Source organism: Podarcis filfolensis, assembly GCF_964270895.1.
Source record: "Podarcis filfolensis genome assembly, chromosome: 1".
In the NCBI taxonomy this organism is placed as follows: Eukaryota; Metazoa; Chordata; class Lepidosauria; order Squamata; family Lacertidae; genus Podarcis; species Podarcis filfolensis.
Window position 1 is genome coordinate 92,039,018 of NC_139604.1, and position 14,213 is coordinate 92,053,230.

At 43.9% G+C, this 14,213-nt stretch overlaps 1 protein-coding gene across 4 annotated transcripts in view; it reads right to left on the reverse strand.

Annotated features, from left to right (window-relative positions):
• GANC (glucosidase alpha, neutral C) overlaps nucleotides 1-14,213 on the reverse strand; it is a 35,048-nt gene that overhangs the window by 19,781 nt on the left and 1,054 nt on the right. The window contains exons 2-10 of one of the 4 annotated variants that reach the window (XM_083606510.1): nucleotides 14,050-14,112; nucleotides 12,587-12,695; nucleotides 10,701-10,828; nucleotides 10,142-10,324; nucleotides 9,946-9,994; nucleotides 9,589-9,658; nucleotides 8,981-9,077; nucleotides 408-588; nucleotides 17-167 (exon numbers count right to left, since the gene is read on the reverse strand). In XM_083606510.1, coding sequence (XP_083462636.1) covers nucleotides 17-167; nucleotides 408-588; nucleotides 8,981-9,077; nucleotides 9,589-9,658; nucleotides 9,946-9,994; nucleotides 10,142-10,324; nucleotides 10,701-10,828; nucleotides 12,587-12,695; nucleotides 14,050-14,112 — 1,031 coding nt within the window. Of the gene's footprint in view, nucleotides 1-16; nucleotides 168-407; nucleotides 589-8,980; nucleotides 9,078-9,588; nucleotides 9,659-9,945; nucleotides 9,995-10,141; nucleotides 10,325-10,700; nucleotides 10,829-12,586; nucleotides 12,696-14,040; nucleotides 14,113-14,213 lie in introns of all 4 variants that reach the window. The other 3 variants (XM_083606513.1, XM_083606511.1, XM_083606512.1) reach the window with 3 other exon arrangements.

The following is a 14,213-nucleotide window of genomic DNA, read 5'->3' on the forward strand; positions in this document are numbered from 1 at the left end:
TATTGTAAGACACTACCTGTCAGTTGTGCATACTGCTTAAAAATATCAAAGGGTTGGGGCCCCATTAGGATGAAAGTGTCAATGATCCCACTTTCCGACATCCAGCGCACATCAGTTTGAGGAAGCACTCTCTGCTTTGAAGTTTCTGGAGTTCTGGAGGACAAAACCTGTCAAACAAAGCAATCAGAAAAAGGTAATGGTATGGTTTCTGAAACACATGGAGGTCCCACATGGTGTGTTTCTAGGTGCCTGTCATCACTCCGCCTTTTGTGCCCCAGCAGAGGTGAGAGGAGGCCCACTCAGCATCCATTCTGCATTGCTCGCAGAGTTCTCTAGAATGTCACACTAACGCCCATGCACTGCAGAAGCACTTCCATGCAGGAGCTAGATTCCAGCGCTGGTCTCACCTCCATTGCGGCTTTGGTAGCAATCTCCACCAGAGTTTCTGAGGAATTCAGCCAGAAGATCCCAGCTGTTCTGCCGGGTTTGTGAGCCAAGAGCAAGGGCACTGCACCATAAATGCCCATTTTGCTGTGAACTTTGTATCCGAAGACATCCAGGTTATAAAGCCGGTAGACATCACCATCGCTGGAACAGACAGACAAGATGTTTGCACAGAGCACTTTGCTGATGCTGGATGTAGACACTGCTTCTGTTTTTGTCCAATGCAAGGGACTGATGGCTATAGATTTAATACTTGCTAACGGCACCAGTGGAAGCAGCTGTCCATAGAAATGGTTTATTATGCTATAACTGGAGTGCATTACACTGTACTTGATGGGAAATGGGGCTCCTCCAAGGCACTAGGATGGAGAAGGTGACACTGCTCTTCCCCGTGAGCACAAGCTACACTGCTGGGGAACAACATTCCCAGAGGACACCCCTGAATGTCCATATTTACTTCCCAAGATGACCTAGTAAGGGACCTTAAAAGGGAACAAGAGCACTTTCCCCAACCCTGATTCTGAACAAGCAAATAAGGGAGAGTAAAGCAAATCACTGCAGCCCCATAAGAGAGGTGCTACTAAATCATCAAATCCTACGAAGAGTGGAAGGCAAAAAGAGAGGGTTTTTTTCGGGGGGGGGGGGTTGCCAGAAAAGAGAGAGACGGGATAGCAGACAGACAGCAAAGCCATGCTGAAAACTCCACCCACTTTTGGCACTAAATCGCAAGGGACTTTTCTTGTGAATCACCTTGCCTTCAATACTAATAATAAAGAAATATACAGGATTGTACCATAGTCTTCAGATCACTGTTACTTCAGAGGTGAATACTGTATTGTTTAAACTCTGCATGTTATACAATGACAATTAGAACTGGGATTTGAATAAATACAGACTGTAATCTCTGTCGCTCTTTTTTTATAGTTGGCTGAATGCAATTCTGGCTCCCGGTGAGATCACTGCTGCTCCAGTTTAAGGCTGTCAGCGCCTTTCTCAGCATGTTTGCTCAGAGGTGAGTTCAGGGAAATCCAATTCATAACAAATATGCTTAGGACTGCAACCCACTGATCTCTCCTGGTCTAGGTATCCCTAGACACCTCTGTACCTTTTATTAGCTTATTTGCATACTATAAACCTAGCAGAGCACAAAACACCACAGCAACCCTGAAAGGAACAATAAAGCAAGGTGTGAAAACAGGTGTGGGATGAGGGACCAAATAAAACCATCCCCAGAACTGGTTTTTTTTCCTTTTCTTTTCCTAGATGAGGTATTTGGCAAAAGATGTATTTGCTTAGGGTGGAACTATCGGGGAAGAAAAGAGCTCATCAAACAAAGCAAAGGTCAAGTTCAACTTGTCCCGCTTTCACTCTGCATTCTCAGGCATCTTTGCTGAGATATGAATGCCATGTGCAAGGATCTACTGATGTGGCTTTACAGGGGAGGAGGGCTCCTCCGTTGATGTCCCTTTTCATCATTTACCTGCGCATTAGTACTCTTCCACTGCCACTGCCTGAGCTGATGCAGTAACACAGAAGTTTAGGTAAGTTCTAACAACACCACTGGGGCAACCCAGTCAGATGGGCAGCATATAAATAATAAAATTGTTAGTGTTGTTGCTGTTGCTGTTGTTGTTGTTGCTTGAAAAGGTCAGTGAGAAATTGCTAATACAGTCATACCTTGATTCTCGAACAGACTGCGTTCCGGGAGTCTGTTTGACTCCCAGAACCATTTGAAAACAAAGGCACGGCTTCTCATTGGCTGCAGGAGCATTCTGCAGCCAATCGGAAGCCACATCAGATGTTCGGCTTCTGAAACTCCTTCAAAAACCGGAACACTCACTTCCAGGTTTTAATCATTCAAGAGCCAATTTGTTTGGGAGCCAAGGCATTTGAGACCCAAGGTACGACTGTACACAAAGCTGTTTCTTTAGCGGATACAGCTTTTGTGAGGGAGTTTCGCCGGGAGTCTGTAGGAAGATGGCGGCTGTAACAACTTCTCCTTCATGAACCCTCCGGATTACAAACCTTTTATAGCCTTTTATAGCCTTTTACAGCCGTCTTTTTAGCTGCTTTTAATTGACTTTTAAATCATTTTACCTCTGTTAGAAGTTTTAATCGTTTTACTTCTATGGTTGGCCAATACGTATCAACAAGGATATTCAAACCTTCTGCTGATTAGTAACGCCGCCTTGAAGATTGGGTTATGCTGAGCAGTGGAGGAGGAGTAGCAGAGGAGTTGCGGCCATAAAAGATAAGTTCTCTTTTGTCTCCATTTACCTCTACTTTGAACCTCCGTAGTCAGTGAGACAGCGACAAATGGGTCATGGCAAGCGACCAAGATCTGCTGAGAAAGGTTGTTCACCTCCAAGAGCAAAGCAGTCAAAGCTTGAATCTCCCCCACCATCTACTATCAATAACAGCAAAACGGAGCAAGTAATTGTTTCTGCGGTCGAAACATACAACCGCTTCTGGCCTCTGTATGATCAAGGAGAGTTGGAAAAGCTGGCTGATTCAGCGGGGGATGGAAGCCATAGGGAAGCCCTCCTCCCTGACACCTTAATTACCCCTCCGTCACTGAAACGGGAAGCATTAGGGCAAACTGCCCATGATTTAGTACCTGATCAAATACAACTGGTAATCAGGACTTTAAGCTTCATTTTCAAGGAATTGGAGGGGATTTCTTTGTCACTGAACAAACTTTCACGGGCCCTTCTGGCTCATCTACCTTCCTCAACTGAGCTATCTAATTTGCATCAATCTCCAGTGCAGCTTGTAAGTGCCTTAAAGAGACAACTTGATCAGAAATCTCTCCCTAAGGGCCTAAGATGCAGGCTGCCACTGCTCCAAAGGAATAAGCAATCTTTGATTTTTCAACCTAACAAAATATGTTTATCCATTTTTTCCCGTGACGCCCCCAGTCTTAGGTGGAATAACCTGAGGACGGCTAAAGGGTACCTTCGTGATTTGTTAAATATTCCTTTTTTCCAGATAGATCTTATATCTGTAGCACCCCTAAATGCCACGCCCTGGCCAAGGAAATTTATGCTCTCCTTCCAGTCTGCAAGGATCCCACATCTTCTTGCAAGACAAAAAGATCGGCTGGCACCCTGGGAGATTGTAACAACTAGAGTCTTTAAGGACACGAGTGTTAAACCTCTTTTTGCCAACATCTTAACTGACAATGAACGCTCGTTTCCTTCTTCTGTCCCTATAATAACGGGAAAAACACCTAGCCGGGTATCCCCTGTTCCACCTGCGACCCCAAGTGCCCATCTAGTTACGTTGAGGAATGATCCAATTGCAAGCGGAGATTGGAATATCCCTGAAGAGAGAAATCTTATCTCCTCTTATGGAAAACTCCCTTCAGAAGAACAGCAGGCTATTCTCGATAGATTGGATCTACTCAAACAAAGACTTCTATCGCAAGGGGACCCCTCTATACCGATGAGAGAGGAGAGCAGGCGCTCCACGTCCCACATGGCGTCTCCATCAAATGCCCTGATAATTTCTCAACCTGTTACCTTGTTACCCCCTACTGATCTGAATCAGCAGTCACCTGTTGACCAACAGCACCATCCTACCGTGGAGGAAGTTGATAAACTCAATACTCCCGTCTTAGATCTTATGCCCAATCAAAATATGGAAGTTGATGACTCCTTTGCCTCAATGCCTGAGCTAGAATCTACCCTGCCTGAAGATCACCAGGAAATGACTATGCATGCACCACCCTCACGTTCATGTCCTTTAACACATCTGCGTGATAATTCCTCTCCATCTGCGCAGCAACTACAAGTGATGGCTGGAACACCTCTTAGCGCAACCCTGGCTAAGACTGATAATTCTGACGGATCTACTAGTGTAGCCCATCAAAGACTTGTTACTACTCACCTCAATGAACAGCATCCGACCTCACCAACTTTGCCTAATTCTTCCTTCCCGGCAAAGCCCTTCCTGCCTGTTAATGTTACCAAATCATCGATACAATTAACACAGAAGAAGACCTTATCCGCACAAACTAAAATTACCGATTTCCTTATGGGTCCTCGTTCTACCTCCAAGAACCCATTAAACAACTCAAAGTGACAATTACCGGGACAGCACAAGGACTCGACATTATCAATACTTAGCTGGAACATTGCTGGTTGGAGAACCAAAAAATCAGACCCCGAATTCAGGAAGTACATAAATTCATTTAAAATTATTCTGTTCCAAGAAACATGGGATGAGGAAGAGATTACCATAGACGGCTTTGATCTTCTAACACTTCCGGCCTCCCCTTCTTTGAAAGGTGGTCGCCCCAAAGGGGGCCTTTTGATTGGGATTTCACTCCAACTTCGCGCCAAATTCACTCTGGTACGGGCTTCCCCGCCTTTTGCTCTATCTGGACTGATCACAGAAGGGAAGTCCTCATTACTAATTACTAATGTTTATCTCCCCCCCGAAGGCTCAGCACCTGATCTTGATTGGAGATGGGAATCATTTGAAAATCACCTACTGTCATGTCATACTAAATGCCCTAACTCGTACTCCTTAATTGGGGGAGACTTTAATGCTCGTATTGCCACAAATTGGGACTTACTAACCAAGTCCAAATGGTGGACTTCCCCATGTTTGGACAATTTTGACTTGGAACATGCCAGAATTAGAACTTCAAAGGACAACAGAGTAAACAAAGCAGGAGTGACCCTTTACCAAATGGCCATTCGCCTGAATCTAGTATTTTTGAACGGCACCTTCCCCCCCGATATACCGGGGGAGTTCACACACCTGGGACTAACATCTAACAGTGTTATCGATTACCTCCTGATCTCCGCAAATCTGGCCGTTAATGTACTTTCCTTCCAAGTTGAAAACCAACATTTCAGTGATCACCTCCCAATAGTGACCACTCTGTCATTGTTCCGGTGCCAGAATGACAATAAACACTCAGTCCTTCTGGAAACCTCATCATCGATCAAAATAAGAGGGATCAAATGGTCGGAGGCTGTGGCCCAAAAATACCAGGTTTTCTTCCACAGGGAAATCAACGCCTACTTACCTCAAATAACTACTGATTTACAAGATTCCAATTCGGTTTTGAAACTTTTTAACCTTCTTATAACAAACCTTACCACTTTTTTTACATCACCTCCTCAAAAGGCGAAAGTGGCGCATTGCAGTGCTGGGGCCCCTTGGTTTAACACCTCTTGCAAACAAGCAAGATCCCTTCTTCGTTCCATCTATAATGAATACAAAAACTCTAATGCTCAGGCTCTACCATCTTCCTATTTACAAGCCAAAAGAGCATACAAACAGACTTTAAAGCTGGCCAAACGCGAGTGGTATCAAAAACGTTGGCGAGCCTTGATTGCGGCCTCGAGATCCCGCAGACCACAGGAATTTTGGGCTCTGATAAACAAAAGAGGAAGGAAGTACCCACTGACGATTATCCCTGCGCCCACATGGGAACAATTCTTGAGTAAATATTTCTCCTTGGCAGAGGAATCCAACTCATCCACGGAACTCCGAGCCGACCATCTACCTTTGTGGCCCTCCACTGACCCAGACCTGATAATGGACTTGATATTAGATCTGAAAACGGGCAAAGCCCCCGGGCCGGATCTAGTCCCTGCTGAGGCTATTGTTGCGCAACCGAGGTGGTGGGCTGAAATTCTGGCCAAAGTCTTTGATGCAATTAATTCTACGGGGCTTATCCCTAGGTCATGGAAGGAGGCCGTGATCGTGCCAGTCCATAAAAAGGGTCCCCCTGCTGACCCGGAGAACTATCGGAACATCAGCCTTTTGTCTATCATCGGGAAAATCTATGCAAAATTTTTGCTGTCCAAGCTGTCCCATTGGGCAAACGACTCAAATTTGATTGGCCATGAGCAAGCGGGCTTTAGGAACAATTATTCGACCTCTGACCATATGGTAATCATGTATCATCTTGCCAGAAAATATTCTGCCCCGAGTCGGGGGCGCCTATGTGTCGCTTTTATAGACCTAAAGGCTGCCTTCGACAGTATCCCAAGAAATTGCCTATGGAAGAAATTAGAGAGATGGGGCATAGATAGAAGGCTGTTATGGCTTATAACCCAATTACACCATGGGTCGTCGGCTAGAGTGAGACTCACACCGGCGGGAAACTTATCCAACGAGGTCCCAATAAATAGAGGTGTGCGCCAAGGCTGCATTTTGGCCCCACTCCTCTTCAACCTGTTTATCAGCGATATGAAGCTCTTTCTGAACGAGTCTCAAGCCAACATTCATGCGCCCCGCCTAGCTGATTTTCGCTGCCCTTTGCTCCTATATGCCGACGATGCAGCGATCCTTTCCTACTCTAGAGTTGGTTTATGCAGAGCTCTAAAGATTTTTGCGGCTTATTGCAAACTTAACCATCTGACAATTAATCATGGGAAATCTAAAGTCCTGGTCTTTACCAGGTCTCGGAAAACTTACAGCTGGAAGTTAGATGGAGTCCAATTAGAACAGGTTTTCAAATTTAAATACCTGGGAGTCTTTTTTCATTACAATCTAAGCTGGAAGCCACAGATACAGTATTTACTAAACAAAGGGAAAACAATACTTTATACTCTACTCCAATTTCTTGCGGCCGACGGAGCCTCTCACATCCCTTCTGCATTGAAGGTATACCACGCAAAAGTGGTTTCCACCCTTTGTTATGCTGCCCCGCTCTGGGCCCCAGGGTCCAATTTAACATCACTGGGGACATTGCAGAATCAGTTTCTCCGTCGCCTTCTGAAACTCCCCATGTGTGTGAGCAACGCAGCCATACGTCTGGAGTTAAGGATTGCATCATTGGAGACTGTCATCTGGAAGCGAGTCTTTGGCTACTGGCTGTCCAGCTGGCATAGGCTTCCCGACCATTACCTTTTTCAGTGCCTCTGGCGGGACGTCTTTGTCAATCCGTGGGTAGGGAAAATCCATGCCAAACTTCTGAGCATCGGAATTTCCCCAGCGGACTCCTTAAAGATGAACTTACGGTCAGCCAAAAGCCTTATTGAGCAAAGATTAGCGGACATTGAAAATCAACACAACCTCGCCAGGGGTGGGGGTGTCTGCTCCCCCAGGTATCACGGAATAACCCCACCACTTGGCCTTCCATCATATATGTCATCTCTTTCATCAGTACCACACCGACGTGCATTTATTCGTGCAAGGTTCAATGTCTTTCCATCGAACCTGCTGAACCACAGATTTTCTAAGGGTTTGGTGTCTCCGCTATGTGTGTGTGACGGGGAAACTGTTGAATCTCTTTCACATATAATGTTCAACTGTCCCCTACATAGCGTAGCCAGGGCTAAATTCCTGGGTCCTGCTTTACTGCGCTTGGTTGGCAGGCCTGTTGAGTCACACGCCGCACTGCTTTTGCAGGATACAGATCCTTCTGTAACTCTGCAGGTGGCGAGATTTCTGAATGCGGTTATCTCACACTCAAAAACCACCAAAAACCAACAACAACATCAAAACTAATCGAACTGTTACGATGAGAGTGCATGTCGGAGTTCGTCTTCAGTTTTCCTTATCTGTGATCTGTCCCTTGGAGCTCTCCTGGCCCCAAGCTGTCACTTGGCTCTGCTCAATGACCCACCCTTGCATCGTGGTGTTCACCTCCTGTTGTCAGATATATCTGTTTTTATGTCCCTGTGTTTTTATGTTTGTACATATTTTATGGGCTAATAGCCGTAAATAAATAAATTGAATTGAGCTTTTGTGAGTAAAAAGTAGCATTTTTTACATTTATAGACTACCCAATAGCAACATCCTCTTTTCTATTTTTTGAAAAAACAAGAACCAAAACCAAACAAAAACTCCAGGATGTCTGAGAACAACCTGGTAAAGGGGAAGCTGTGTCAAGAAAAATGGAACCGATGCTGCTGAGGACTAGGAAGCTGCCTGAGATGAGGGCCTGGGAGGCAAGAAAATTAGGGTGCAGAAGAAGCATGGCATAAGAAAGCCGTGGGCACGGTAGCAGAGATTTGATTGGTGGAGGTGGCAGAGGGGGGAAAAGTGTCCTCAAACACCATCTTGAGGAAAGCCTCATATAGGGTTGCTTCTCATGCAGGCCAATTTTACCTGGCACCTATGCAAAATCAAAATGCCATCCTGCATGCCCCGCCCCGCTGCCACTTGCTGCCAATAACCCATTTGCAACATCTATATGACCCATTCACAGGATCAAGCCCCCAGCTGGAAGCACCTTGGATGGCTAAAGAAAAAGAACAGAGCAGGCAGTGGCAAGAGAATCAGAGGCCTGAAGATTGAAGGAGGCAGCAGATCTCTAAGGGAAAGAGGAGGAAGAAAACTGAGAAAAGGAGAGAGTAAGATACATTTATTTCTTGATTCAATACATTAAAATACCACTGAATTACTCACATTTCTAAGCAGCATACATATAAAACCAATGCACAGAAAATGGAAGAAGAAAGGCTTAATGGTGTGCCTAAAGTTCAACAAGGAGGCTAATCTCAGTTTGGGAGAGACTTGGGCAAAGCTGCCATTTTGTCAGCGTTTTATGCATACCCAGTTAAATTACCTGGTGTTTTTAAGGAGAAGTGTCTCTGCATGCTGAGGTATTCCATAGACATGTTCAAATCCATGTAAAGAAAAATCTAAGCCTATACTGCTGGGACCTGTAAGAAGAATCGTAGAAGTGTAGAGTTGGAAGGGATGAAAAGGGATGCAAATATCCCAACCCCCTGCAATTTGGGAATCACAGCTCAATAATCCCTGACAAATGGCATGAGTATGAAGTCAGAAAATCGCTCTGGAAACACATGCTGTGTAAAAATGTCAGGGATAGTACACAAGTGCCCTTCAATGAGGTTCTTTGTCACCTGCTATATACATGCACAGTTAGTGGCTTATATCCTGATGGTGCTAAAACTGGATTTACTCAAAAATCATAGAGGTATACAAGACCAATGCGTTTAGCACATATGTGCTCACCATTTCCAGCCCCTGCAGTTAAATGTACACAATCTGAACCACAGCATATAACAAGCAGAGGAGATGTCGGCTATGGAAAAATGGCTACAGAACAAACAGTGCCAGGTTATTTTTGCAAGTGATCCAGTCAACATATGACACACAAACACATATATTACAGATATTACAAGCAAAATTGAAAGACACTATACTTACCATTAGCTTTGATGTCTGAAAATTTGCCAAATTTTTCTTCCCAGAGACCCAAGTCATCTTGATTTTCCTGCTTGGATAAAAATTATCCAAATCTAAGCTACAGGGCAGTTGTATTCATGTCAGCTCTAAGATCCATGGATTTCAGTGGGGCTTACTCCCACAAGAGAGTGTTTAGGGTTGCAGTTTTACTGACTCTGGTCAACTGCCAACTAAGGCCACAGTCCTAATTCCACCACCCTGGAAGAAAGCCTATTGAATTCATTAGCAATGCTAAACTAACTATTCCCAGTTAGAAGGACTGATTTGTCTTTTGGAGAATCCATAAGGCAAAACTGTACGAATAAAAGCTTAGTTTACCTTAGAGGAATTAGCTGATCCTTCTTTCTCTTCTTGCGATGTAGATTTCCTAATTAACGCCCCCCCAAAAAAAGAGTGATCAGTTTTTATATTTATATATAGACTTGCCTACAAATATGTACTAGTAAGAGTTTTAGGACTGCATCCCAAGATAATTTAACTCCAGTTGGATTGTGGAGACAGTGACATATCATACCTGCTTTGCGGGGCTGGCTGGAGGTGCTCAAAATACAGCAGGCCATTTGAGTTTGTACTCCATACAATCTCACCCTTGCAAACAAACTGTATCTGAAAAGGTTTTGCAGTGACGTGCAGTTGCTGGTCTTCATTGGCACAAGTCAATACAAGTTTGTCTGCATCTTTCTGCAATACTGTTAGACTGGAAAATGGGAAAATGGCAGTCACAGATAATACCTTTGAAAGTTTGTTCCCAAATACAAACAGCTGCAAATTAAGAAACTGATAATTCTAATTGAACAAAAAACATCAACTTCTAATTTCATTCCCAGGGCATAAATGACTTTTTCACACTTATATGCATTTCTGGCCATATAGAGCTACACATTAAATGAAAGGGTGAGTGGAGCAACAACCCACCCTTGGATTTTGAGGTAACTCAAGTTATGATGTCACTGAAAATATAGCACAATCTTATACATGTCTACTCAGAAATAAACCCCACGGATTACAGCCCAAATCACATACATGTGTCCTCAGATTCCATCTTATTTAGCAAATTCTGCTTCATCACTTACCTGAGGCAGACAGGTTCTTTAATGAGAACATCAGGGACTTCATATCTTGGTTTGAATGGCACTTTCTCATTAATTTTAAGCCTGAAAATATTACCCTCTATTTCAGAAATTTCTACTAAAAGAGGTTCCTGGGGATAAGCAGAAAAAGAGAAACAATTAGAATATTCATGCGGCTGACGAATCACATTGATTCAGATATCTACAGTTACCATAATAGGTAGAAAGAGTTTCTCCTGGCATGTTTTGGGTCACTAGAAATAAAGGCAATTAATCCCCTCTTGCATGCATCTGTTTGCACAGCAGCAAAGATAAAGCATATAAAAATGGAAGTCCAAACCAACCACAGACCTTTGGAGAATATTGTAATGTTTACACTCTTTTTAATTCATTCTATATTTGCTTTAGTATCTTATTTGTGAGTTGTTTTGAGTATGTGATGGCAAAGCAGGGGAGAAAATAGTTATTAATAATTATCACACTTTAGCATTATTGCTTTTGAGAAAGAAATATATGACTGATCTGAGATAACTGATTAATTGTATACTTGTCAAGAAGCTGGGAGATCATGTGCATCACTTATGTTGCTTAATCGTAGTTACCGGTAGATTAAGCCGAAGTTTGCAAACTAATGTCTAACCATGGTTAGACTGCTTCAAAGCTATCCTCAGTTAGCATTTACCCTGTTGCAGAGGTAGTACTGTAATATGGTTAGTTCCAAAAAGGATGGGGAGAGGAGCATTAATGTGCCAGAGAGTGAGAGTGAGAGTGAGAGAGAGAGAGAGAGAGACAGACAGAAGGAGCAGTTAGACCCACAGGATGGCCCTAAGCCCATAACCATGTTTAGGAATGTTGCATCTGTACCAGGTCCTGTTCTTTAAAATAATAATTATAATAATGTTAAGAGTATTTGGACTTGATCCATTTGAAAAACACAATCTTGATGCCTTACCTCAACTGACATTTTTTTACAGCACCACCACTGTGGGTTAATGTGCTGAAAAGGAAATGTTAAGACAGGGGATGCATCAAAATTGCTGTGGGTGGAATCCAGTTGGTGATGTTCCGATACAGTGGAAGCATCTGCTATTGGAACAGGAGGGAAAACATTTACTGTCCCCACTGCAGCTAAGCTCCAATGAGTTGCGGGACTCTCTAGGTCAGGGTGGTGAGTGCCATGGGAGACTGCAGAAGTGAAGGGAATCTTCAAAAATGGCCCCACCTCCTTTTCGGTAAGCAGAATTTAAAGTAGTGATAAAGAGTGCAAGCATTTCTGTTTGCCTGATGGAACCATCTTCCCTCTCCTCCTCCCATGTGTTATTCTGGGGCTTCTTCTGCCCTGCCAGCTGATCCGGGTGGTGCATGGGAGGAGGGCAAGGGGAGAGGCCCCATTGAGATAATGGGACTTGTGCAGGCCCCCGCTGGCACAACTATTTAGTTGAATCCAGCCCAAGGGTAACAACTGGGTCCCACCCTGTGTCTTTTATTTCAATTATCTGTGGCCTATAGGGTTTTTTTAATCAACGTTTTAACATTTTAAACTTTTTTTTATCAATTTCAGTAACAAACTTTGGAAAGCTAGGAGACAAATTGGTTTAACGAATAAACGAACCCACTTCTTCAGAGGATCTCAGAGTAAAATTAATTAGCTGTGGAAGTAAAGCTTTAACTTCTCACTTGCACAAGAGATCGGTAGTTCCCTGGTCATGCAAGAATCTCAAAACTGAGTAAATATTACCTGAGATATCATCAGTAAATATCTGAGTAAACATTATCTAAGAAAATGAATATTATCTGGGTAAATATTATCAGTACAATATTACATAAGCAATAATCTGTAAAGTGTTCATTTTTTTTCTTGATCAGTGACATTCAGACTATATGCCAACCTTGCATTCTTCACTGACTATTTGGAATTTGACACGGCTGTGGGATAATTCCACCGTATCCAGCAATGCTCGGTATAAGGACTTCCCAGGACATAAACGTTTCTGACGCCTAAAGGATAAAGAAGAGAGCACAATCAAATTACTTATTTAATGATCCGGGGTGCAATTCTGCTCACTATTAGGCTACTTAAACCGCATTGATTCCAAAACAGCTTAAACGGTATTGCTGCCCAGATTTACATGTTTTCAGAGCTTCATGAACTAGTAACAGTGGGAACCAACTATCTACTTAAGGTTTTCCATATATATGTTAATATATATCATCCTAAGCTGAAAAGTGAGGGATGCGGGTGGCGCTGTGGGTAAAACCTCAGCGCCTAGGACTTGCCGATCACATGGTCGGCGGTTCGAATCCCCGCGGCGGGGTGAGCTCCCGTCATTCGGTCCCAGCGCCTGCCAACCTAGCAGTTCGAAAGCACCCTTAAGTGCAAGTAGATAAATAGGGACCGCTTTATAGCGGGAAGGTAAACGGCGTTCCGTGTGCTGCACTGGCTCGCCAGATGCAGCTTGTCACGCTGGCCACGTGACCCGGAAGTGTCTGCGGACAGCGCTGGCTCCCGGCCTATAGAGTGAGATGAGCGCACAACCCTAGAGTCTGGCAAGACTGGCCCGTACAGGCACGGGTACCTTTACCTTTACCTAAGCTGAAAATTGAAAATGCTATTCAATTCTCTGGTACAGCTTTCCGCAGCAAAGCACGTCTCACTATTTACAAAACCAACTGTATTCGTGATTTTAAAAAATACTTAGCGGTGTGACCATTGCATGCAGTATTTTCTCCATTATGATATGCTGGAAATCTTTTAAGAAGTTTTGATGTCGACAAACAGTACTGTTTTACTGGTGCAATGTCCTGGAACTCTGGAAAGAATATAATGTTATGCACTTCTGGCACAGTGGTACCTCGGGTTACAGATGTTTCGGGTTACAGACGCTTCAGGTTACAGACTCCGCTAATCCAGAAATAGTACCTCGGGTTAAGAACTCTGCTTCAGGATGAGAACAGAAATTGTGTGGTGGCAGCGGGAGGCCCCATTAGCTAAAGTGGTACCTCAGGTTAAGAACGGACCTCCAGAACGAATTAAGTTCTTAACCTGAGGTACCACTGTAGTTCTGTTAGCGCAAGCATTTCTGCTTCCCAGATGATGAAATAATCCCATTTCTTCACCCCTGTGCTAGGGGTTTTCCCAACCCTCCAGATTTGGGGGTAGTGCGAGGGAGTATGGGGGCGGGGAGGATGGGAGGGAAGGCGCTGCCAGGCTAGCTGGAGCCCTTCCCTGGATTTCCTAGAGCACCAGGATAACTGAATCTAGCCCTCCATTTTCCTAGTGCTATGGTTTGCAATGTGGTGTTAGCACACTAGTCATGTGCCTTTAAGAGTGATAAACACTCACATTCCTTACCTGTAGAAGGCAATTTGGTTGCATGTCTTAAAACTGCTTTTGCTCACAGCCTCCTCTTCGACACTAGGAAAAAAAATGCAGTATAATTTAAGGTGATTCTGAGAAAATGAATAAGCATCCCTCTCATGGTGACCATGTTAGCATAAATTCAGGGTGCTTCCAGA